At 46.8% G+C, this 27,204-nt stretch overlaps 1 protein-coding gene across 1 annotated transcript in view; it reads left to right on the top strand.

The window, feature by feature from the left end:
• The window catches only part of DLGAP2 (DLG associated protein 2), a 95,678-nt gene extending 72,240 nt beyond the window's left edge, over positions 1-23,438 (top strand). Inside the window, exons 7-11 of the mRNA XM_061177581.1 lie at positions 3,544-3,629; positions 5,243-5,658; positions 14,541-14,632; positions 20,654-20,806; positions 23,220-23,438. Of these exons, the coding sequence (XP_061033564.1) occupies positions 3,544-3,629; positions 5,243-5,658; positions 14,541-14,632; positions 20,654-20,806; positions 23,220-23,438 (966 nt within the window). The remainder of the gene's footprint in view (positions 1-3,543; positions 3,630-5,242; positions 5,659-14,540; positions 14,633-20,653; positions 20,807-23,219) is intronic.
• The last annotated feature ends 3,766 nt before the right edge of the window (positions 23,439-27,204 follow it).

Raw genomic sequence — 27,204 nt, 5'->3', positions numbered from 1 at the left:
CTGGTGCCTCCAACTATGGGCGATCAGCCTTCACCTCCCGAAAACGCGGGCCACGCACACGCATGCACAGTCACACATGTGCGCTCACTTGTACACGCATGCGCTACACACATGCACGTGCACACGCGTACAGGCAGGCCACACACACATGCACAATCACGTGCGCTCACGTGTACACACATGTGCTGCACACATGTGTACAGGCATGTACACACACACGTGTGCACTCACTCACACACACCGGCCACACCAAACTCCTTGTTCCCTAACTGGCCTGTGCGGGACCGTCCTCCTTCCCACTGCTCCTCCTGGCCCGAGGCTCAGCATCCGTCCCTCCACTGAGGCCCGGGGAGAGTGAGGCAGGGGCTTCCGGATCCCGGCGCCCACCACTCACTGCAGTGATGGGGTGCTCCTTTCCCCTTTCATCAGCGAGCACCTCCAGTACAGCGTTTGCTTCACAGACAGTTCGCTTAAAATACAGGAATTTTGCTGATTTCATCTTTCTTCTCAATGCCTGGAACACCGTGGATCTTGTAAAAAAATGAATGTACGCATATATTTCTCAAAACCTTTACAATCCTTTTACCCTCCTAGGCAGAAATTTCTCTCGGGAAAAGATTCCTTTGATTTCCTTTCCACTGTGCAAAACAGTAATTCCTTTTCTCTGTCCCAAATTTACTTTTTTTCCCCATCTACATAAAGCTGTCTCAGGATTTCTGAAATGATAAATATTTAGCTCATCCTGGCCTTGTACCACTGGATCATATCCCCCTTCACCTTTACCTTCTGAAAAGTAGAGCTATCTTCATGTTTTTCTTACAAAGGTTTCATATGACAAACACTGTAAAATCTAAAAAAGTCGTTAAATATAAACTCCTTGAATTTAATACCTTATTGTTAATATAGCTGATGATCTTAAAAGCGGGGGTGAGAGGGCAGAGCATTAGATGTGCTGTGGAGAAGCTGACCTGAATCTGGCTCCACCCAAAGAGTCTTACATCAATCAGACCAGGTGCCCAGCGCTTCCCTCGCTTTTGAGAGTAGGAAGAAAAGACTCCACTGAATTTAAGAGATTTACCCAAGTACCACACGGCCAGCAAGTGGCAGGATTTGACTGCCTCCAAAGCTGCTTTTCCTCATTCACTGTAAAAATAAGAGAATTATAAGAGGAAACGTACACACTAGAGAAAGGAAGAAAAATACATTTTGTGATATCTTGGTCGTATTTTTTAGTCACTTTATGGCATGTTTATGTGTCTGTGAAGATGTGTAGTTGTATGTGTGCACACACGTCTTGTGATCTGACCGCTCACGCCACCTGCCTGTCTACATTCCTTAGTGGACATTGTATCGTAAGCATCTTTCATGGTGTCATCCTTAAACCATCATTTTCATAGCTGCACAGTTCTTCTGTGTCATGAGAAATGAAAACTTACCATATGTTACTATTATCCTACTTTCCTAGCCTCCTGTTGTCCCCACGTGTCACCTTATAATTTGTTAGAATTCGAGGTAACTTCTTTAGCCCAGAACCCTAAGACTGGAAAAAGTAAGGGAAATACTTGGAACATTTTTATGATTAAAAGCTAATGCTCTTTCCATTACAAATACCTCTCTAAAACTATACGAATGAAGCAATTTCACCCGTATTATGTATCTATCAGATTTGACAATACTGACCAAAACTGTAAAATGGGATACCTTTGCCTCAGCCACCATATGGGCTGTGAGTATAGTAACCAAAGTACATGCACGTGCAGACGTGTATTTATAGCGGCGTCATTGACAATGTCAGAAAATTAGTAATAACCAAATTATCCCTCCATTGAAGACTGATTAAATAAATCAGGTTATAGCCATAGAATGGAAGAGCAGTTAAAGCACAGGCAGCTCCTTTTGCACTGACGTGGGGTAACATTTTTAATATATTAACTTTTATTGCAATCTTTTTGTGTAAAACAATAACAACAGTTTCCCCACCCAGCAAGGTAACATTTATGTGAGCCGTGACCCACTTGAAACTCAAAAGACGTGGTGATTAACAGCAAGGTTAGGAATTTTATTCGAGCACATTGCCCCCTGCAGTCAACCTATTTCCTCTTCCAGCCGCCAAAATACGCAACACAAATGAGAGACGACTTCTGTGCATGTTTTCAGAATTACACCAATAAACAGTGGGGAGCCCCCGACTGCTGTCCCCAGCTCCGCAGCCCACCGGGAGCTGCAGGGTCTCCATGGGGCCGTGTTGATTCTGGCCACAGCGGATCAGTGCAGAGCATGGCTCTGCCCCCAACAAGCTGTGCACCCCTGGGCAAGTTACTCACCTTCTCTGATTCCTCAGTGTTCGATGTGGCTGGAAATGACACAGGGTATCATGTGCACCAGGTGTAGTAACACTTGTCTGCTCTTAGCATGGTACCTGGTACGGGGTCAGCGGAAAACAAATGCCAGCTCGCTCTTAGTACCACGACTTCTACTCACCACAAAATGAGTCAGCCCCCAGTGACAAAGGCTTAGCCGAGGGGCATCCCAAGTTACAGGCATGATTAAGTACACCTTTTCTTTCATAACTCACAGGAGAGCGTCCTGATTATTCGTTTAATGGTTTGTATCTTACCCTTGCAGCAATCATGAATATTTTTAAGAAAAGATGTGTTTGACAGTTTAGTTATGACATTTGTGGATTGGGGTCAAAAGTCCTTTTGAGACAGTAGGCAATATTCTTTGTGAAAAGGAAAAGGGACAGTGTAGTAGCTGGGATAATATTTGACTAAACTAACCTTTGGTTTTGCAGACTTTTCATACTGAGAGTTTGTGGGGCGGGGGGGAGTTGTTTGTTTATTTGTCTGTTGTTTTAGAAAACCTGCGCTATTAGAATTCTCTCATGAGTTAACTTTACACCAGTGATGACCGTAAATGGTTCTTTGGGTTCGGGGAGACTTTTTGGCAAACGCAGACGCCATAAGGATTGTGTGTAGAATGCACGATTTCTGTTCTGTTCTGACATCGCCCTGCTCTGGGCACAGTCGTTAGCAAAAGAGAGACAGTTCTGTGTAGGCGCAGATGGAGAGGTTGCCTCGGTGTTCCTGGTAAAGGCTTAAATTCCTTCCGTGTGTTCTTGTATGTGGATGCAGCCATCAGCACAGTCCTATTAAATCGCTTGTGTGTTTTGTTAGCTCTGTCTGGTTCATGCTGTACCTGTAGGGTGTGATAAGAGCTTTTAAGTCCTCTCATAATGCAATCTAACAAAACCTATTTTTTGCCCGAGCTAAACAAAGCAATTTTATTTGCATACATTTAAAAGACTGAGGTGCCGTGTTGAGTTCAAGTGGTGATGCAGAATTTGACGAAACACAGTAGCAACTGACTTACACCAATATAAGTGCATTTCCCTCTCTCTGTCATTTTCCTGGGTCAAGTGCATCTCTGCATTAATTAAACAAATACATAATTAATTACCACAAATGAATACACACACACAAAGAGTCCCTGGCCCAGGTCCCATGCCTCGGTTCTAAAATAAGGTGTTCTGTGTTGAATTAGGTGGAAACAGCTACCGACTCTGACACGGAGAGCCGTGGCCTGCGGGAGTACCAATCTGTTGGCGTGCAGGTGGAGGACGAGAAACGGTAAGCAGCCCCCCAAATACCCAAATACCCGCCATCTCCCAAGCGGGGCTCTTGGTTTGTAACCTGACTGCAAGTGTCTAGACCACACTGACCATCAATGATTCAGGGCATTTGACCATCAGTAATTCAGGCCAGGAAACAGGGTCATATCTTTATACTTTTCAATGTATATCATTCAAGTGTGCATTAACATCCTCCTATGCCTTGTTTCTGCAAGTGGCAGGGGACTCGCTTTTTCTAAAGTAATTTACCACCTACGAAAGCAGAGGGGCTGGCAGCTCTGAATGTTAGAGTCCTTTATCCAAAGGGAAAAAACAGGCTGAGGGTGAAACAAACACAGGTTTTCTCACCTTATAATGTTAAAAGTAAAAGGAAAGACAGAGAGAGAGGGAGGGAGATTGAAAGAAGTTTAAGACCTTAGCTGTGCTGGGATTGTGACACTTCAAAGGAACCCCTCAAACTGTCAAACACAGAGAAGTCCATTACAGGAGTGTTGTTTTTGTAACAAAAACAGGGTGGCTATTTTATTTTATATTTAAAATAGCATATCTTGTAAATTTCATAAGAACAAATTTTGATGAGCGCATTACATTGTGAAGCCCCAGTGATTCGCTCACGGTGGAGGGCTTTAGGACCAACCTGCAAAGATTTTGATTGCCAAGGAATTCAGGACACAAACTGATGGCTTCCCCAGGACGCCGAGCTCTCAGAACCCGCACGTCGTCTGTACCTGGGGACCTGGGCTGGCTGTCTCCGTCCCCGGCGGTGGCTTGTTCTCAGCTCCTTTGCCTCCAGGGCAGGAGATGGTGGCAGGTCCATTAACCAGCTGTACTCACAGCTGTGTGCCATCTGGGGGGCCAGTTGTTGAGGAGCCAAAACATGTAGCATGGGCAAAGTTTGGATATGCAGACACACATGCACACGTGCACGCACACACACACACCCCCCCCCCCAGAGTTCTCACCAGCAAAATCTGTACTCCTGTTATAAGCTCACTTCTGCCAATCATTTCAGTAACTGGCTGTGTGGAATGACTGACATTTAAATACATACGATGAAAATGTTTTTTAAACACCTGCTGAGGTCAGAATTTGGATTCATTATTTTGCATAAAAGACAGTATTCAGATAGGAGAAGAAACTCATGTGCTAAGCTGCGATAGGAACAGCCATCAAAACTCAGTAGGACACAGATGTTATTACTTAAAAGAATTGTAGACATAAAAGAAGCAGCAGGGCTTCGTTTTACGTGTATGCCACAAACGGAAGAGAGTAAACTTGTAGTGTCTTTCTGAAAGGCAAGTGACCACTCCAAGATAGTGGTTTCACGGGATACATCAAGCCTCCTTGTGTCGTGCAATAAACTTAAGTCTTAAGTGGGCATTGTTTAGACATTGAAACTTAGGTAGAAGGTAGAGGTTCATTGTTTGCAAAGCCAAATGATGTTCTGCCATAGATGAAGCACCAAAGTGCTTGTAATAGAGATGAAAACGCTCATCTTCTCCGCGAGGTGCCGGCTTGTGGCCCAGGCGCGCTCCTGATGGGTGCATCTAGGTTTTGCTGCACGAGGTCACCTCGCAAAGTCCCCACTTGTCCCCCTTGCCTCCCTTGCAGATGCGGACGCTTTAAGCGTTCCAACAGCGTGACGGCCGCTGTGCAGGCGGACCTGGAGCTGGAGGGCTTCCCGGGACATGTCGCCACGGAGGACAAGGGCCTGCAGTTCGGGTCCTCCTTCCAGAGGCACTCGGAGCCCAGCACCCCGACCCAGTACGGGGCGGTGCGGACCGTCCGGACCCAGGGGCTCTTCAGCTACCGAGAGGACTATCGGACCCCCGTGGACACTGCCGACCTGCCCCCTCCCGACCCCTGGCTGGACCCGTCCATGGACACGGTGGATGGCGGCCACGTGTCTCCGTGCCACAGGGACGGCGCTTGGTTTCTGAAGCTGCTGCACAGCGAGACGAAGAGGATGGAAGGCTGGTGCAAAGAGATGGAGAGGGAAGCGGAGGAGAACGACCTCGCGGAGGAAAGTAAGGACCCAGGTCTCCTCTGAGGGTTGTAGACACTCGTGATGTTGCCGTAACACAAATGGCAGGATCCCCGGGGAAAGTCCCTGGGTCCCTGAGTAAATTTAAATGAGTGGGCTTCCTACTGCCTCCCACCAATTCTAAGACACAAGTAAATGAGCAGAAAAGCAATTGCTAAAATATTAAAGGGCATCCTTTTGTTTTGTTTTGTTTGTTGGATAACAGGATAGCTTGTGCTCACAGGGATGTAGTTTATCTCCTGTTCCACGTGCCGGTTCTCTTGAATTCTGGCAATGACTTGATATGGAGCAGTTCAGCCGTTTTCTAGAATCATGACTGTCCTGTGTTTATAAGAAATTGCTTTGGCTTTATGCCAAAGAAACGTTGGACATGGTAGACGACTAACCAGCCAGCTGGTGATGGCGGCTCCCGGTTCCCCATCCCCGGGTGGGTGGGGATCTAAGTTCCCCGACCTCATGTGGGCAGCGCAGATCTGCTCCCAACCCTTTACGCCAGGTGGGTCTCCAGCTCTTGCGCAGAAAGGCACAGCCTCCCCTTTTCCTGAAGAAACTTATCGTCAGGATTGTCCAGAAGCAGCATCCTTTATGAATTGCTGTGTTGATTTCGAAACAGATAGCTCCCTACTTTGTTTATAGACCAAGAATACCACAAGAATGATTGCAATGTACATACAACTAACACTTGTCTTTACCAAATACAGTTTCACAGAGGCGTTTCTGAATGTCTTAACTCGACAAAGCATGCTCTTCTTAATTTTTTCTTTTTCCATGAAGTCCTTTGTACAATTGCTAGATCACTATAAATCCTGAAGTTCAAAAGGACACCTGATGTCCTTGGGAATGTCACCCTGACATTGCATGTCCAGAAATCTGCTGTAGGAGAATATGTCAGTAATCCTGGCAGTGGAGGCACAAGGATGAAAGTATCAGGACGGTAACTTATAGACACAGTGGCCCTGGCCACTGAGGAGTCCAAGAAAATGGTTGGTGTTTTGATCCTGAGTTGTTAAAATGTACATTGTTAACTTAGGAAGAAAGGGGGAGAGTACCTTCAAATCCCCAGTTCTCTTCTCCCACATTCCTCTCTCAGTCATCACACCCCACACCTCCTTCACTGGAGTGGGTACTAGACGCTGAGGGTTTTGGAGGAAGTGTAGCCGGTGCCCCAGCCGTGCGGCATCGCTGCATGTAGCTGCCAAAGTCACACCGCCCCCATGCGTTTGTCCACACGTGTCACCTGTCGAGGGCACAGCCGACGGTGACTGCGCTCAATCCGATGTTTAAAAATCCCTCGTTTCCCGCAGCTTTTCTTCACTTGTCAGTATGTGCTTCAACAGGGCGAAGCCGTTTGAATTGTATCAGGGATTTATCCTCTTTATCCCAAGTTGACCGGGGATTTGAAGGAGACTTTCAGCTCCCGCTCTGTACACACCCCCGCGTTCAGCCCGGGCTTGGTGAGCGGTCCTCGGGGCTTGTAAGACGTGAGCCTGAGGTTGATGAGTCGGGATGTGTTTCCTACCCTGTGGCTCCTCCGTGAAATGCCTTTGAAGGGGAGGAGATGGGGGGACAGTTCAGCAAGAGGTAACCCTTGTCAGGGCTTACCCCACAGTATGTCTGTAGCATTTTATTCTAGAATCATGTGGATTTACACCGTTTAGGACACATCCACAAGGTTCTGGTCTCCCTCTGTGCGTGGAAGAGATGGAGGCCTTAGTCCTTGCTGTGTTTGTAAGACAACCCAGAGCAAAACCTGCCATGTCGTGATTTTCCATATTTATTGTGTACCTTTAATTCAGTTATTATTTTATCAAGGATTATCATTTTTTTTAAAGATATGTTTTTTAAAAGAAATCTCTAAGCCATCATGTACTGAACACAGTGCCAAGGGCTACGCTAAGTGCATCACTTACATCTTCAAGGGCTCAGCATAGCATGATACCTGGAAAATACTGTCACCTTTATGGAAGTAAAGAAACTGAGGTTCAGAGAGGTTAAAATCTTGCCCCACATTCCACAGAGTAGAGCAATGGAATCCAGGCTCGAAGTCAGAGCTGTCTTGTGTCAAAAGCTGTGCTTTCCCACCACGCTGCCCGACATTCTTCAATCCAGATGTTCCATTCCTGGGAACTTCTCCTTCTCTGTATTCTAACACTGTCTTCTTCTGCTCTTTTAGAAAATGTTGAGCCCCTATCCCTGGCCGTTTACTTCATTCTGATTCTCTGAATCTGTGACACCCATTTGTGGTCCAGAGAGAACCCCTGAGCCTTAAAATACATACTTGGGTTGTGCCTCAGCCCTTGGAAATTGAGAGGTGAAATTAAAAGGCTTCAGCACTGAAGCATTGTCATAAGTTATGATTTTCTTGTCACTGGGGCGTTCAAGAAAATTCTGGGAGTAATGCCGTAAGTGTACTGTGTCTGAAATCCGATATGATGATCTACAGTGACCCACATCAACAGTAAGAGTCCATCACTTAGGATGTTCAGTTGTCTTATTACTGGACATCTGGAGAACACATTTTTCCTTCAGCAAGGCGGAGCGGGAAGGGAGTTTCTGCCATCCCTCAATTGTATTTCCATACACAAGTTTTTTTTTAATCTTTTTGGCACCTTTGGGACCTTCTTCTGGACTCTCTCCATCTTGTAAACACCCAGCAGATATTTGCTGAACCCATACTATGAGTCGTTCGATAGACTGCAGGTGGATACGAAGAGGAGTGTATAGCACAGAAGCTGCGGTGACCTAAGAAGGGGTGAAGTAAGACCAGGGCAGAGCTGCTCATGGCGAGTGAGAAATATGAAGCGTAGCAAGAGCAGTGCAGATCCAGTGCTTTTAAAAGGCTCTCTCAGGAGCCTGAGAGATGCTGCCAGCAGGGAAAGTCTGAGAAGGCTTCCTGGTGACAGTGGCATCTGGGCTGGACTTTGAGGGGAGGTGGGTTTGGTCAAGCAGGTGGGGGGGGGGATGGTGATGAGAGAGCAGGGTCAAGGGCACAAGCAGAGGCAGAGAACTGGCTGGGAGACCCTCCAGGAAGACCCTCCCTTAGACGTGGACTCTGCACCTGCCCGAGGGGGAGGCTGAGCCACGACCTCTCGAGTCCCTGGGCTCTGTCGCCCTCCACTGCCTTGGGGACATGCTGCTCAAAGGCGGGGACGGCTCTGCGTTTTCCCAGCGCTCTTACCACCCGGCCCCTGCTGTCGTTTGAGATCTTAGGCTCCTGGAAGGCTCACACTTGGTACATCGATTATCCACCAGCAGTGCCTGGCAGAAGCCCTGTGCAACTGAGAGTCAGAGAGAGGAAGAAGGCGGGAAGAGGTGCAGCCTTCACTCACACCCGGGGCCGGGGGTGGGGGTGGGGGTGGCGTGGTCACAGCCCTGCTCACGCCTTCTTAAAGCGTAGCATCTAAACCCCACGCATTCTGCAGTCGCCCTCGGCCAGGCTGGGGAAGACCCCGTTCCACAAGCACCAGCTCAATAATCGTGACTCTGCGTGGGTTTTCCTACCACCGTTCAATAACTACGTGCAACTGCATTTCTATGAGGCTCAGAGGCAAAGAACAGAGAATAGATCTGCTTGATCCTTTTTATGATTTTCTTAATTTCTTCTCTTATTTGCCTGGCTTTATTTTTTTGTGGACCAAGATGACAAAACAGTTGTTTTGAACCTCAACTGTATGCTTTGCCCATTAAACTAGCACCATATTAGCCACATTTAGCTGTTTCCCTAGTAATGTTTAAAGGTCAGGTAACCTTCAAGTCTAGTCCTCGTTTTAAGAACAGATACAGAGTTATTGGTTACGGCCCTTTCAAAAAGCGAAGCTTAAATTAAATGGCTGTTGAACCAAAACCCTGAGCTTGGAATATTGAAATTTCCATTACGTGAGATAACTTTTCTCCCAAGCTGTAATTTTATAATCACAGCTCACTGAATTGACTGAACGAATTTAGATTCATTCAGCCCTCTGTGGTTAATAAAAACATCGTGAGCCCAGTTAAATACTGGTTTAAGGTAAGTCATGTTAAAGCAGGCTTCCTATTGTTAATACATAAATAGATATATTCTGGAAGGATTGTAAACCATCACTAGACTAGTGTTTTGGGATTTTTGTGTTAATTATGTTAAACCAAACGGGTAAGTGGCATAAAGTAAAACCAAAAAAATTGTATGTTTTCTGAAATAAAAGAAATGGTTCCAGAACCACAAAGATCTTACTCAGCAGGTCTGTAGAAATATGAATGGTATAAGGAACTCAACAATGGGGTCTCTTGAGAGGTGTTGGGACGTTCTCTTGCCCCCAAAACAGCTCTGCCCAAAAGCGAATAATCTGAACATCGCCAAGTCCGATGCACGGACCGGCAGACTCACGGAGCTGGGGGCTTTGGTGATTTCCTTCCTCATCTAAGGGACCCCGGCTTCACTAGTCATGTTAACGCCAGCGTCGGGGTTCGGTGTCCAGCATGGGTCCCCCAGTCCTTCCGTGCGGAGGGGCGATGCTCCCTGGATGGCGGCGGTGGCAGGGGGCGTGGCTTGGTCGCTGTGCGGTCGGCACAGGGAAGAGCAGACAACAGGTAGAGTGACCCTGAGGATTCGTGGGCCACGTGGCAATGCAGGAGACGAGGAGGACATGGGCCACAGAGAAAGTGCCCCTGGGTCTGCAGTTTGCCCAGGAGTCCCCATCAGCAAAGACAGCACATTGAAGACCAGAGCTAATGATGATGCTTCTGAGCACCGCAGCCGCTACAGCCTCTGGGATCTGACCAGTCGTCCAGGGGACGAAGAGCCACTGCTTCCAGACCCCTGCCAGGACACACAAGCCTGGTTGGGATCCTGGAATCCTGCTAAGGATGTGGTAAGTGCACGACGGAGATGTCCCCACACAGCCCAGCCACCCAGTGGCCACAGGCAAACTGGAGCATAAAAAGAAACGTGTGCTCAAGAAACACGAAACGAAACGAAAATGATAAAGCCAGAGATCCGGAAGCGAGGAGGGTTGTGGAAGCAGCCGTGTCCCCCAGCCTGCTCTACAAAATGAGTCAGGAAGGAATCCCAAGAGATCCCGGAGTAATATATCTTCAAATGATCATTTCAAACTGTCTGCAAATTTTAGAAAAACCCACCTCAAATTTTGAAAGAAAAGAATAGTGTAAATGTTGTCCTGGCACTTCATAGCAAATTTAGATAGAATTGAAAATTGTAGAACACGCATGAAAAATAAATTAAAGGGGCAAGTCAGTTAATCAAATATCTTTGTACATCAAAGGCCAGGGTTGTCTCAGGTTCTTTGTACGTTTGCATTCTGATGAGCATACGTCCTAATCTGTAACTCTTGAAAGAAAGTGTCTAAACTATGACAAAATTAGGGAAGGATAGTGGAAAAGAATAAATTGAATTTTCGCTTCAAATTCTTTGCAATTATAGGAAGCTATTTACATTATAGGTATCAGATAGAATCATCCCCGTTCACTGAGCAGCAAATTCTCCTGCCATTTGCAATCAGGTCATTAGCTACACTCTGACAGTCATTATCTCTCTCTAGCAATAATCAATTTATACCCTTTATAATAAGTCTCCACTGCATTAAATCAACACCCAGATATCACCCACCTATCCATGTTGTGCTAAAGATGATAAACTGAAGTACTTTATATTAACACTTCCGTTGAAGTACGTTTTAAGAAGAATATGAAAATTGGGGATTAAAACTTCAAAATGGGTAAAACTGATTGACTTTTTAAATTGGGATTGACATATATACACTAATACGTATAAAATGGATAGCTAATAAGAACCTGCTGTATAAAAAAATAAATAAAATTAAATTAAAAAAAAAGAAACTGAGGCTTAGAGAAATTAACAATAAATAAATAAATACCATTTCAGGAAGCACAGAGTCAGTGAAAAGAAGTGCACTTATACATGAGTCACTTCTATATATTCCTGCAGTGACAGCTTGGTTAAAACAGGTCTCTTGAAAGGTTTTCATCCGTCATGCAAGTTATAGGGGTTTACAAGTGAAAATTCAACTTTTCAAAAACAAAGCTAACTCTTCCACTCAGCAGCAGTGGGACCAGAGCTGCAGAAACATATTCAGTTTGGGGAATCAAACTGGGAACAAATCAGGAAGTATTTTCGGCCCTTCCAGGAGGTGCTCCAACCCCACTGCCCTCCTGCCAGGCTGCAGGCAAAGCAGACAGAGGAGGTGGGCGGAATGGGGGGGTCTCGGGTAGTAAGCCCCTCTCGCAGTGGATTGGTAGGAGACACGAGGGCCCAGGTGTCAAGATGCTGACAAGACATTTTTTTTTTAAGTCTGAAAGGATGCCAGAGTGTTATCCAGCTAACTCACTTGTATTAAAAGTTACATTTTTAACTCTTCTTCATATTTTAGGAGCAAGCTAGAATTGGATGATATTAGGGAACTCCTCATCTCTTAGGAGCGGTCATGGCGCTGTGGTCATACAGGATGATGGCAGATGGGGCTCTGGCCACAGCTTATCCAAGTGGGTCAGGAAAATAAACACGCTCCGAGATTGGTGATTCTAAGGGATGGGGTGGAGGTGCTTGTGATACTTTCTTTCAAGTTTTCTGTGTGTGAAATTTGCCATAATAAGACGTTGGGGAACAACAATCTGGACAAGTAAGAAAACACAGGCAAACTAAGAAGTGTTTCAGGCCATTAACTTCCCCAGGAGAGCATCAAGTTACGAACACGTTGTCTGTAGGCCCAGATCCTCACCCTGTAAAAATGAAGGCTGTGCTATCCCTTCTGTTGTGTGGCTGATTTCTGTTACATTAGGATGTGTCCTCAGCACCCCTCAGAGCAATGGGTTTATTTCTGGGACATCAGTTCCAACACGTGACACTTGGTTACGTGGTATCAAGGCCCTTCCCAACAGTGTCTGTGACTCCGTTCCCTTCGAGGGAAGCCAAGGAACAGGGTCTCAGCAGCTGTGTGGCCAGGCTCAGGGATCAGTCTTTGATGCCAGTTTCTAAAGCACGTTAAATGTCTCAAGTCATTTTATTGAAGGCTGCCTGTCAAAATTACTGATGTTTGGGAAATTGGGGAGAAAGGTAACGAAATTGAGTTTACTTCTCTGGACTCAGGCTACGCCTCTGTGGAAATGCCAGGTCTCAGGCGCCACCCCAGACCCCCTGAGTCAGAATCTGCCTGTAACCAGACCCCCAGGTGACTCACGTGCTGATGGGGCTGGCCTTTGTGGGCTCTTCTCCAGATAAAACCTCAAGGACGTAAGCATTCCGTCCAGAGTAAGTACTTAAATAGCCTGTTAGTGGTGATGGCTGTGTCTCTGCTTCATGATGGACGAACCTCCAGGCTAAAACCCCCCTTTTCCTGAAGGCTTGCCCGCAGGGCACTGGAGACAAGCTTGCCCTGCTCTCTTGAAAGCCTGAGGGAATGACCAGACTAGCAAACTGGCCCGACTTTGAGTTTCAGGGGGTCCGTGTGGCTGGTTGTTATCTGTGTTCTGCACAGAGTCTCGAGGGGGACCCAGAAGAGAAGATGCTTCTGGCCATCAGAGGAAGATGCTGTGTAAGCTCAGTGAAATAGCTGGGAATTGTTGCTTATGGACAAAACATCAGAGATAAGTGGGCCTGGGTATAGTCGCCAGAAATGTTTTCCTACAGATTCCTACATGCTTTTGAGAATTATGGGAGCTGGGATCCACCAAAGCTATTATTTCCAAAATAATGATGACGTTTATACAGGCTAAGGAAGGATTGGGGCAGAAAGATGGGAAGTATGGAGGCCCCTGGAGGTAGCAGCTGTGGGTTTTTCCCAGAAATTTCATGCCCAAAGTCTTTTATCTGCCCAGTGCAAATCCCAAAGTTGTCATAGCTATCGGGTAATTGGTTAAATCCTTTCCACTGACAAAACTATATTATTTACATTTTTTAAGTGCTATTTGATTAAAGTCTTACAACTTACAAATCATTTCTGGATTAAACTGACACTTCCTATGCCCTGAAAGCGCTGGTGAGCTAGCCCACAGGGTACCCCAAAGCTGGATGTTCTCACTACCACCGAATGTGACGCTTCCACGGGTCAGCGGATGGTGATGTGAGCAGGTCGGGGGAACTGGTCACCCTGCTGACCCCCGAAGGGCTTGGTGGTGTTAGTAGTAGCTTTCCAAGCTAAATTTCCCCCAACACTGAAGTATCCTAGTAGCTGGCATTTGGTCATTTTTTTTTTTTTTTAACATCTTTAGTGGAGTATAATTGCTTTACAATGATGTGTTAGTTTCTGCTTTATAACAAAGTGAATCAGTTATACACATACATATGTTCCCATATCTCTTCCCTCTTGCGTCTCCCTCCCTCCCACCCTCCCTATCCCACCCCTCTAGGTGGTCACAAAGCACCGAGCTGATCTCCCTGTGCTATGCGGCTGCTTCCCACTAGCTATCTATTTTACGTTTGGTAGTGTACATATGTCCATGCCACTCTCTCACTTTGTCACAGCTTACCCTTCCCCCTCCCCGTGTCCTCAAGTCCATTCTCTAGTAGGTCTGTGTCTTTATTCCCGTCTTGCCACTAGGTTCTTCATGACCTTTTTTTTTTTTTCCTTAGATTCCATATATACGTGTTAGCATACGGTATTTGTTTTCCTCTTTCTGACTTACTTCACTCTGTATGACAGGTCGTCTTTGAATTTCCTTCATGCTCAGGAATGGAGTAGACAGAAAGACAGTTCAGCCCGTGGCCATAATAAACTCAACAGTTTCACCTCCAGTAACAGAGATGATAGAATAATAGTTTTTGCTCTTTGGGTCATATCCCCTTTGTGTGATGCTTTTGCTTTTGTTTTTTAATTGACCCAGTTTTAAACCTGTTTTTTTTTTTTTTTTTAACAGTTCTTGGGAAAATCAGGAGTGCTGTTGGGAGCGCCCAGCTTCTGATGTCGCAGAAATTCCAGCAGTTTTACTGGCTTTGCCAACAGAACATGGTAAGTGGATCCTCAGGTAACCTCGGCCCCTTGTAACCAAGCTGAACATCTGTTCTTTCTGTGCTCACCGCCTTCCTGCCTGTTAAAAGACCCCTGCACAGGTGCAGCCTGGTGAATGAGTAGAGGGACACTCCCAGCTTTGGGGGTGATTTAAAAGTGCAGCCAAAGCAGAGAGGGATCGGGGGTGTGGGCAGGGGAGGGGCAGGGGTGGGAAGGAGACAGGTGTTTCCCCAGCCGTGAGGGGTGTCCTCTGCCACCCGGCTGTCCCCCAGGGGACCTCAGGAAGGAGGGGAAGCATAAATCACTGTCACGGTGGATGTCACAGTGAGGACGGTGCTAGGAGGTGGCTTGAATAGAAACATGTAAACAACCACAGTGCAAGAGATTAGGAAGAGATTTTAGAGATAATTTGCGCTTTATATGTTACAGTCAGGAGTGAACAGAAATACCATGGACTAAATTAGGTAATACGGTTGGCATTAAACTTGGTTCTGATCTTCCTGAAAATCAAGGGGACACTCTTACCTATATGTATACTTATATGTATACTATACTGTGTATAAATAAATATAAGTATATATTGTTACATACACACTTTTCCTTATCTGACTAAAGAAAATATTCACTTGATATTATTTGGAGAAATAACTAAACAGTAATCACATTACTTTCCAGGTTCTTTTATTTATAATCCATACACTGACTTCTTTCAGACCAAACATTTTCATTAAAACACAAGTAGGTCTCTGCAAGGTCTCCCATAGCAATGGTTCAAGGTGATTTGATTTTGTTTTGTTCTGTTTTTAAATTTACAAGGAGGCGTGTGGATTTACAGAATGTTCTTCCACATCAAAGGCAGCATAGCACGTCAGAGTTGCCAATTTATCCCTTTTAATCAGGATCATTAAAAAGTATGTTTTCTCAAATATTTTCCAATTAATCCCATTCAAGTTCATCATGAAATTTGAAGAGTTACCACCTGGTTGCCTATGACATGAAGTTATAATCAACATTTAAAAGGGGAAACAGGCAGGTTTAGAGTCCCTGAAAGAAACATACAGCTGTGGAAACATTCAGTTATCATGTTTACTGGGCATGTTCTAGTATCCTCCGTCATGTGTATTGAATGATCATCTTTAAGCAATTGATTTAGGCCGTTGGAGAGCATGGTCCGTATTCCACCGAGTCTGGTGGGGAGGGTCATCCCCATCTTCAGGACCCTACACTCAGCAGAGGCGCATTATTCAAGCTTATAAAATCTGCATGTCTTCTCTGCCAGAAGCAGCTGATATTAGACTTAAAAATTATCCACCCTAATAGTTTTGATCCGTCTTACACATGTCAGATTGCGTTTTGTGTTAACCTTAAAAAGTCTGGCGTGACGGCTTCCTTTTCTTTTGACCTCCGTCTAGGATTAGACCAAAAGAGTCTGGAGCATTTGTTGGAGGAGGTCAGGTTGGGGCCCTAAGCAGGCCTGTCAGCAGAGATGCTGAAATGCTGACAGTACGAGCGGAGGCCTTGCTCAGCAAAGCCACACTCTGCCCACACTTTGCGGCTTTAGGCCGGTGACTAGTTTTCAGTCAAAAAATGGCCCCAGGAGATACGTCAAGAGCCCACCAGCTGTTTAGGATGGACGACACCGGGCAGGACCCGCCCTTGAAGCTGGCGGGTCGATACCAGTGCCTCTCGGGCCAGCGGCTCAGCACCCCAGAACAGGGAGAAATGGAGTCACGCTCAGACCGGCCGGTCTAACAGTGCACTTGAACACGACCCACGGTCTCTTCTCAGCCCTTCTCAGGACACACAGCTCCCAGAGAATGTTCCGGAACATGGAGCCTCAGAGCCCACATCCCACCTGGACCCCACGGCCTGCGGTTAGCAAGGACGGATGGCTCTGTACACGTTGCTGGGGGAGGGGACCGGCCTGGCTCACCACTGACATGAAAAAATGAGATTTACAAGCAGATCGGGCGTCTGAATGTCCAGTGGACACAGATGCAGCCACCTCCTGCACAGAGCCAGACCCTGGCCGTGCCCAGTTCCACCAACGCCACGGCCTCTGCTCCCTGGGAGCCCAGAGGACAAAGGTTTCGCCGGCCCAGCGGGGAGGGCAGGTGACCACAGAGTCCACTTTCGGGCGACATGAGCCTCAGCACAGCCGTGGGGCAGGACCAGGGCCTGAAGTCCCACCTGGGGACCCGTTCCATCCCTCGGACACGTTCAGGCCCCGTCACGCCTGCACCTGCGGGAGAGGACGTTGTACTTGTGTCATCTTCCAGAAGAGCAGCTGAGGACCCGCCTTTGGGGGGAGGAGTCCCCCCCCCAGCCCCGACTGTCCAGGGAGCCCCTGTGCGTCCCCATCACCTGCAGAACACGGCCCCGGAGGCAAGACCTTCGCTCTGCTTTTCTTCACAAGCAGTGGCTGAGCTCAGACAGGCAAGTACGTGACAACCCAGGCGACTGGATGAACCCTCCTGCCCCTGCCCCTGGGCCTGCACCTGACCTTGCACCTGAACCTGCACCTGTCCCTGACCCTGCACCTGAACCTTCCCCTGACTCTGACCCTGCACCTGACCCTGCCCCTGCCCGTGAACCCACCCTGACCCTGACCCTGACCCTGAACCTGCCCATGACCCTGCACCTGCACCTGCACCTGCACCTGCACCTGACCCTGCATCTGCCCATTGGGCTCCTCGATCCACATGCCCAGGTCGCCTCCTGGTGGCTCAATGGAGAACGGGCTTCAAACCGCAGACAATGGCCCCAGGTTGCAACTTTCACTCCAGACGGAGAAGGAGAAAATGAGGGCGTTTTGTGCAAGTTGCTTGGACAGTAGTTCTTACCCTCTGCCCTCAGGTCAGCACAGCTGCCATCTGGCTGTGTCGGCAGAACGGATGGGGCTCAAAGAGTGAGCTTGTGGATGTGGATGTGGAACCAGGACTGAATGTCTGTGTCCCCCAACATTCACATGATGAGGTCATGAGGGTGGGGCCCCCATGCTGGGATCAGTGCCCTCATAACAGAGACCCCAGAGAGACTCCAGCCCTTCCTCCACGTGAGGACACAAGAGAGAAGACGCCGTCTGTGAACCAGGAAGGGGGTCCTCACCCGACACAGGATCTGCCAGCACCTTGACCTTGGACGTCCAGCCTCCAGCACTGGGAGAAGTAGACTGTGCTGTTCATAAGCCCCCGGTCTGTGGTTTTCTTGTTCTCTCAGCCCAGATGGACTAAGACAAAGGTTAAAGGAAGTTTAAACCCAACCAAATAGAAGTTCCTGATGTGCTTCATGGGAAGGACTTATAAACAAGCCGGAAATGGCACATTTTAAGCAAATTCAGATAAATGTTTACCTATCAGAAATTTCTCTGTCTGTTTAACCTGAGATAGCCCCACACTGAATCAAGGGAACCACACCCAGAAAAATCCACACCCTTAACCCGAGGTTGGCAAACTCAGGTGCCTGCAGGCAGGTCATGTGGCCCGGGGAACTCAGGGCTGTGGTCACCAGCCAGCGCTGGGTGCTGGGGGCGTGGCCAGGCCGCTGGCCCTCTGCTCTTGTGGAGTCACCCAGCTTTAAGTAGAGACAACTCATTGAAACTACACATACATCAGGCGCCGTGTGCAGAAGCAAACCCACCTTGGGGCCACATGCGCCCTTGGCTGCCCGTGTGCCGCTCCGTGGCATCACCTGCACCTTCCAAGGGTGGGGACCTGTCCCCGAGACAGTTCTGTCCCTTCAGGAGATCGACGTGCCTGCCCTCCCTCTGCGTGGGAGCGACGAAATATACATGGTACATTTGTAGGGCGTCCCTGACCTTTAGAAGCAGGGCTGAGACCGCTCAGAGAACAAACAGAAACGGCCATGGCTCCAGGCCCATCTCCCCAGCGCCCATGACCACCAGCACCACTGCAGACCCTTCCCGGGCACCAGCTTCCCAGTAACCCCACAGGCGACCAGAACCATGGGGCCTGCTGCTGCACAAACTGTCAAGCGGCTGGAGCCTTAACATGTGCCACCATCCCCAGGTTCCAAGAAAGCGTTTTCAAAATGAAACAGCGAAGGAATGTAACTACACGTGTATTCTTCAGTAGACTTTATTTTTCTTCTTCTCATTTCCTCCAGTTGTATTGTGATATAATTAACATACAGCACTGAGTAAATGTAAGGGGTACCACATAATGATGTGACTTACATACATCATGAAATAATTATCACTATAAGCTTAGTGAACATCCATCACCTCCTATGGGTACAAAGGTAAAGAAATAGAAAAAATATGTTTTTCCTTGCGATGAGAACTTTTAGGATTTACTGTCTTAACAGCTTACCTGTATAACACACAGCAGTATTGGTGGTATTTATCATGTTGGGTATCGCATCCCTAGCACCTGTTTATCCTGTAACTGGAAGTTTGTACCTTTTGACCCCCTTCCGCCACTCCCCACCCCATCTCCAGTAACCACAAGTCTCATCTCTTTTTCTAAGAGTTTGTTTCTTTGTTTGTTTGTTTTTGAAATGCAACTGACCTACAACACTGTTAGTTCCTGTTACACAACATAGTGATTTGATGTTTCAAGCTGATCACCACAGTAAGTCTAGTTACGATACGTCACCACACAAAGGTATTACATAATTATTGACTATATTCCCCACACTGTACATTTCATTTATTTTGCAACTGGAAGCTTGTAGCCCTTAATCTCCCTCACCTATTTCTCTCTTCCCCCCACCCCCTTCCCTCTGCAACCAGCCGTTTCTTCTCTGTATCTATGACTCTATTTCACTCATTTTGATTTTTGTTCACTCGTTTTGAGTTTTAGATTCCACATAACGGTTAAATCATACAGTATCTTTCTTTTTCTGTCTGACTTACATGTTGTTTCAAATGGCAAGATTTCATTCTTTTTTATAGCTGAGTATTCCACTGTGTATATATATATCTTCTTTATCCATTCATCTGTCTGTTGATGGACATTTAGGTTGTTTCCACGTCTTGGCTATTGTATTGATAAATAATGCTGCTATGAACGTTGGAGTGCATATATCTTTTTGAATTAGTGTTCTTGTTTTCTTCACATAATACCCAGACGTGGAACTGCTGGATTGTGTGCTAGTTCTATTTTTAATTTTTTGATGAAACTCCATACTGTTTTCCATCACGGCTTTACATTTCCACCAGCGGTGCACAAGGGTTTCCTTTTCTCCACATCCTCACTAACCTTGTTATCTCTTGTCTTTTCGTTGGTAGCTGTTCTGACAAGTGTGTGGTGACATCTCATTATGGTTTCAGTTTGCATTTCCCTGATGATTAGTGATGTTGGGCATCTTTTCATGCACCTGTTGGCCATCTGTATGTCTTCCTTGGAAGACAGATCCTCTGCCCATTTTCTTAATCAGGTTAATAGACTTTATTTTTTAGAGCAGTTTTAGGTTCACAACAGAATTGAGTGAAAATACAGAAAAATACAGAGAAAAATCCCACACACCCCCCTGCCCGCACACACCACAGCTTCCCCACCATCAGCACCCCCACCAGATGGTCCTTTATTACAACTGATGGACCTCCAGTGACACGTCACCACCCAGAGTCCGTGGTTCTCATCAGGGCTCACTCTCGGTGTTGGACATTCTACGGGTTTGAACAAAGTGATCATGACACCTATCCACCATTACAGCATCCCACAGAGTAGGTTCACTGCCCTAAAAATCCGCGGTGCTCTGCCTGTTCTCCCCTCCTCCCCTCAACCCCCATGGCCACTGGTCTTTTACTATCTCCATAGTTTTGCCTTTTCCAGCAGGTCCTAGAGTTGGAATCATACAGAATGTAGCCTTTTCAGACTTTTTAACTGTCAGCAAATACTTAAGGGAACTGTCCCTGAATCCTCGTGGGCCCTCGGGAATATCTGCACCCGATTCTGAACTCGTGGGGCTTCTCCCTAACCCGCTTCCTTGGGAAGAGCAGCCCCGCCCCCACCCCCCGAGGTCTCAGCAGCTCTAACTGCGCGTGTGTGTCGGCAGGACCCCAGCGCCATGCCCAGGCCCACCTCCCAGGACCTGGCCGGGTACTGGGACATGCTGCAGCTGTCCGTCCAGGACGTCAGCATGAAGTTCGACGAGCTGCACCAGCTGAAGCTCAGCAACTGGAAGGAGGTGGCGTCCCCGGAGAGGAAGGTAACCCCCCACCTGCCGCTGCCACCTCCCGGCGTCCAGGCCACCTCCTCCAAATGCCACGTTATTATGTGTGTCTCGGTCTTTGATTAACAGTACGGGATCCGATTTTCAGGGATAAACCCATGTGTGCGTGATCGGGGTGGAGCTAAAGTCGTCAGCATGTGTAGTGAGTCCCTTTCTTGCTGACAATTCCCGGAAGACACCAACAAAAATCACGTTGTCCGCCGCAGTCTGGTTTCCGGTAGGGTCTGTCCTCTGCGTTATCGCCATCAAACCTCTGTTTGTACTGTACTGAGATGGTTTCCCACCGGGGAAGTTTCAGTTCAGTTACAATGCCTCCTGTGGAGATAAACTTTCCAGTTGCACATCTGCAGTTGAAGACAAGGAACCCTTTAAACTTGCCTGAACAATTTGAGGATGTAAACTTCCTGGCCCTGAAATAGGCTGAAAATGTCCATTAAGTTTGAACCTGTGGTTTCACCTCTTCCCTTTAGAGATCATCTTTACTGGGGCTAATAGATAAGTGTGAATTAGCTATAACGACATTGACTTCCTAACACATTTTAGAGAAGTTCTACGTAATCATAATCTGATTTTTCTGGACAGACATTATCAATTAAAATGATAAAGAAAATCCAACATACTTTGGGACAGTGGTGTTTAATATGTAGTTCAGGGTGTATATCTAGATAGTTAGAATGAAAGCATCGTCATCACCCATTTTCCCAGAAACGTGCTGCCCACCATCGTTGTGGGGCTCCAGGCTGGAGGCCATAGCTCCATTGCAGGCGGCTGACAAAGTCCTCACCACAGATAACGGGGCCGAGGGTCCCACAAACCACCAGGTTGTACATAAGCAAGTCCAGGAAATCTATGGTTTGCTTTTGAAGTGAAGGAAATCATAAGTAATGATTCCAAATGAAAAAGTTCTTCGAAGAAATCACTAAAAATACAACTTATTAAACTAGTCTGATGATATGCAAAAATCCTCCCTATTTTTCATTCTTCGGTAATTGACAGCTAATATAATCCCTTCCACCTCAACTGTACACAGAGAGTAGTCCTCAAAATGAACACGGTTCCTGCTGAGGGTACAGCACCCCGTCCAGAAGGCGAGCAGCCCTTGAACGCGGCCAAGGCTCCGTGTCCTGCACTCGGGACACAAGTCCTGACCCTCTGCCTCATAGATCTGCTCGGCCACCTGCCCCCACCCCTTCCACTGCAGGACGCCTGTAAGCCTCTTGAAAACGGAGACTCACAAGAATGGTTGATTTCTTACAGTCCCATATTTCAGAGGCTGCGAAAGGAGAGGAGAGAGATAGATAATCACAGTCAAGCACTTAAGGCAGGAGTTAAATTTTGAAATAGCTGGAAGTCTTCACAAATTAATTACCCCTGATTGTATCCCTGCCAAAAAGCCAGGAGGGACGTTGCTTCTGGTCCAAGTCATTTTAAAATAAGTCATGGGAACAAAGTTTCAGACACCAAAACGATCTTCCTGCCAAAAACAATAGCACACAACATCAGGATTCTGCCATGTGTTCACCTGAACCTGCGCTAGTGTCCAAGCCCGGGCCCATCTGGTGCCCTTCGGATTCTTTTGGAGGCTGAAGGGAAAGAGACAGAGGAGTGGGTGCCGCCCTCAACAACTATCTTCTCAGAAAAGGCAGCATCCGGGCCCCGTATGTAACATCCCCTTTCCTGACAAGGATACTGCTTGCTGAGTTCCCGCCCTCCATCCACTGGGAAGGTCCAGCCTTGTTAGCGAGGGGCCACAGCAAACAGAGAACACAGTGTGGGACACAAACCTTCCACCAGGACCCTTGCAAGCATTGTGTGTTGTTTTGCTGCAGAATTGTGCCATTTCTCTTTCTGGAAGAGGCATACACGTATCTTGGGGTGACTTGTTTGAGAACACGAGCTAAGGGTCAGAAATAGTTATTTGCATCCTTTTACCAAGTAAGCGAAACATCATATGTAGTTCATGTCAAAGGGCTTAAGGCCCATAGTAGAGAATTTGGACATCAGTTCCCTGGGACACCCTGTGAGAAGGTTTCCATGTCCTTGGACCTTGGAGTCTTGTTGAAAAGACTGTCGCGTAGGACAGGGCTGTCAAGCGGCATCTTCCGAGACCCCTGGGAAACTCAAGAACGTGAGCCTGTGAGCGCTTGCCAAGTGTTCACCCAGCAACAGGGTCAAAATAACTCTAAGACTAGGGCGGCGTCCCACGCGCACGTGCAGGATGGATGTCCTCGTGTGTAAACACTTCCCGCCCAGGGGATCTGGGGGCAGGCGCAGCAGGCCCACCCCGGGCAGGGTCACGCCGGCATCGGGTGGGCGCGGGGCTGTGAGCGGCGGGGGGGACGGCCGGGCTCCTCTGACTCCCCCAATTTTGACTTGTGATGCTTTTCAGGAGGAAAGAAAGGTCCCCCCTCCAATACCAAAGAAGCCCCCCAAAGGGAAACTTCCCATCACCAGAGAGAAGTCTCTGGACCTGCCGGACAGACAGCGCCAGGAGGCCCGGAGGCGTCTGGCGGCAGCCAAGAGGGCAGCGTCCTTCCGCCAGAGCTCGGCCAGCGAGCGGGCCGACAGCATCGAGATCTACATCCCCGAGGCCCAGACCCGGCTCTAGGGCTCCGGGCCCGCCCCTGCCTCCCCTTCTCCCCATCACCCGTGCCATGCATCACATCCCTGGTCACTCCTGTGTCACTCCTCCAGCGAGCTCGCCCCGGCTGTTGTGTTTGTGCCATAAACACCCTGGAACACCCTGACGTCCACGGTTTGCGAGCTCACGGCCACGACGACTTCTCCCCGGATGGCCTGGCTTCCCGTCAGCAGGGACGGAGAGGCATGGGGACACCTGACCTACCCACTCTGTTCTCAGAGGGGGACGAGGAACACCTCTCGAGATGGAACCCAGTTCACACTTTGTTATTTATATTTTTATAAATTGTGTGATATTAGAGGCAAGAATAACAAAAAAACTATGAATGGGTGCATCTCACCACTCACTCGAGGCATTAGACACCCAAGAGGAAGGTGCTACAGCTTGAGTGCAGGAAAGAAAGACCCCACCCGTGGCCTGGGGTCACCGTGCCCTGAACCCAGCTGACCCCTCACGTGGTTCTCTGTGCCAAGTCTATGGTGATGAGAAGTCATCTCTCCAGCCACCAAGCTCCCCGCCATGTGCTTCTCCAGAAACCTGGGGGGTGAGAAGTCTGCCCTCGCCACAGATATTCAGCGCAGCATCTACACAATCAGAAAGTCAGCTGAATGTTCATTCACACAGGGAGAGACAGATGGAAACAGAGCAGAGTCTTAAGAAAGGCTGGCACTTCTGTAGCAGGAGTAGAAAGGGCAAAGAGTTGTCCTCACTCAGATAAAAGAGTCATTTATTTTTTATTCCTTTGTAACTTAAGATGTCACACATGGTTCTGTCTTTAAGTTTCACCCTTTATGCACCATGTGATTTTTTTTTATAGATGTATATATATTCTCAAATGCTCTGTCAGTTGACTTTCCAGGGTATCCTTAAAAAACAAAACAAAACAAAAAAAGTTTGCTTGTTTAAAATGACAGTTGTGATGTTGTAAAAAGTTTAAGAAACATGAATGTGAGTGGTAAGTATCTCTCAGTTAAAACGGTAAAGAAGAAACGTAGTTTACATTTGTATTTTTCCAGAATTCTCTTGTCCTATGCAGTATGGCTAAAGTCAAGAATATATTTCTTGCCTGTTTTAAACAAAAAGAAAAAGGGCACATTGTGATTTCCAGCTGTGGACTTCAGCAAAAGTCCTTCGTTTTCGTGGTTCTGATTGGCACCAGAGAAAAATAGGAAGGTCTCTAACGGAAGGTTTCCCATTCGTCTCATGAAATTTAGATGCCGTGACCGTTGTTCCAATCCGACGGTGTGTGTGTCTGTTCAGACATCACTTCAGAGGAAGCGCCTGTGGATTTATCCGTTTGACCCCATACTAGAGTCCTCGCTGTGACTCCAGGTAAAAGCAGGTGACGCGGCGTTTCCGCCCGAAAGCCGGGTCCCCTGCGGCCCCAGGAGTGCTGTGCCCCCAGCCCAGCAGCACAGACCCTGCCCCATAGCACTTTGTTTTCCTACCTTGACTCGCACTTTAAGACGCACCCAGCTCTCCCTGCAGCCTGATAATGTATGAGAGCCTTCGGTGAGGTCCTCGCACAGCTGGGGCGCGCCTTAACGCCTGCAGCTTTTCTTTTTCCTCATAGTCTACATTTCACGAAGCATGGGGTTCGTAGGAGCACAGATGATATTAAAGCATGTTTAGCTTCAAAGTTTTACTTTTTTAAAGCTGAGTAGTTAAGAATTCCCTGTAAGGACAAAACCCTGTAAATGGAACCTCATATCTGGTATATATTTTACCAAACAGCCTTAAAATATATTTGGAAGCAAAAATCAGTACGAATGTATATCCTTGAAAAATGCAAAAAAAAAAAAAAAAAAAAAATTCCCTGAAATATTCTTCTATAAATGAATCCTATTTCCCCCAGAGTATTCTAAACATTTTTTTCTACCTAAATAAATACCTAAATCCTGAGTAGTATACAATACTGATGCTTCTTCCTATATTCAGTATACTATGTTAAAGACAAATGTATTTGCAAGCATTGGCATTTTAGACTTTAAACATGATGTATTATTAAGACAAACAGTTCTTTAGGAATAACCACAGAAAACTCGGTGTGTACTCCTTCACATGGGGAAATGTAGACTGCATACGTGCTTGCCAACCTACTCACGTGTGCCTCGCCTGGAAGCTGATGGGTTTTATCTCATTTCCTTGAACTTGTACAAAATATATACCAACAAATTATAAAATTAGACAATAATGATTTTAGATCCCAGATTCCCTGATCCTGACTAAACCAAAGTACTCACTGGATTTGGATTAATTTTCTTTATGTTTTGTAGACTCATTTTTATCTTAAAATCCCCCAAAGTCTTGGCCTAAACCATCCCTTGGTGAGCAAATTCACCTACAACTAAATTTGACATCAGTTGTTGATGCGAAGTGGGGAACGTGTACGAACCCCTGTTTGGTCCACGTTGTTCCAAAGAAGGTCGTGTGACGGGGGGCAGGGGGGATGCTTGCGGCTGGGTCTGATGGAATGGTACCCGTTTGTGTGACATGACCAAGTGCAATATATCCGTTCTCATGGTGACATCCCATCATGAAATGCAGACGATAAGCCATGTTTACACATTGTACATGTAAAGAAAAATAAAACTGTTTATAATACTTGTGTTAGTCCATCACACTAACTTATTGCAGTCACTTCTACAGACACAGAACTATCCTGTGATCATTTCACCACGTCGTGGATATAATTTTACTAAAAGATTATACGTAAATTTGAGAATATGGTTGAAAATGATAATGCACGATGTTCTAGGAACATTATGATGGAAAGTGCCGTGTTCTCTGTGATCACAGACTTGTATTCCCTGAAGATACAGCCCATAACCGTTATAACCCAGGTACCCCTTTAGAAATCATTTTCCTCACAGCCAACAAGTTGATGTTGCCATGCTGAAGGCCCTACTTAACTTTCCAAATCAGAACACAAGTATGATAAACAGGGTCCTAAAGTTTAACAAAACCCAAACAAGGCAAATATCACTTCTTCACAAGTGCGCTTTCGATGTAATTCATCTCATACATCTTCATTTGTCATTGTTGTCTTTAACTTAAAAGTAGTTGTTCTCAGTGACCATCATTACCATTTTTTTCTCAGCAAATTTATAGAACCATCCTAGAATGGGGTATGAAGAATCGAACTGTTGTATGATACCAAAAAATTACATTTTTGTTTAAAAGGAAATGTTGTTGATGTTTGCACCTCAAGATCGATACTAAAGACTTCCAGCAGTAAATAGAAAAGTGTATGAGGAAAAATAACAGATTACATTTAAGATTCTCTCTTTAAAAAAAAATAACCAGCAAGTCAGTGACCCTAAAAGTAGTGGGACTCTCCCTGCTAGATCCTGTAGAAGTGGCCAAATTTATGACCAGAAGACAATATGATTCCAGAGCCCACAGATGCATGGGGTTTGAACGTTTCTTTTGGGGGTCTGTGCTCCCGTGTGCCTTTCCCAATACCATGTGGAGCAGCCACTGTATCCATCACTTTAGTTCAAAGATCCCACGTTGCATATTCACTCAAATCCACGGCCCGATCCAGGGTGGACTCTGGAAAGAAAAGTCATGTTGCAGACATTTGGTCCAAGTGCCTGGAGTGACTCTGAATGTGGGCTCTTCAAAGCAGCTGCCTGATTTGGGCCAAAGCTTTCAGTGGCAAGTAGGGAGCGGAAGAAAGGAGGAACGGTCCTCATCAGAAAGCCTTTCCCCATCGGCAGTAACTGGGTCA

Source organism: Eubalaena glacialis, chromosome 20 (assembly GCF_028564815.1).
Source record: "Eubalaena glacialis isolate mEubGla1 chromosome 20, mEubGla1.1.hap2.+ XY, whole genome shotgun sequence".
Taxonomy (NCBI): Eukaryota; Metazoa; Chordata; class Mammalia; order Artiodactyla; family Balaenidae; genus Eubalaena; species Eubalaena glacialis.
The sequence above is the reverse complement of the archived record's forward strand: the minus strand, read 5'-3'. Positions and strand labels throughout refer to the sequence as shown.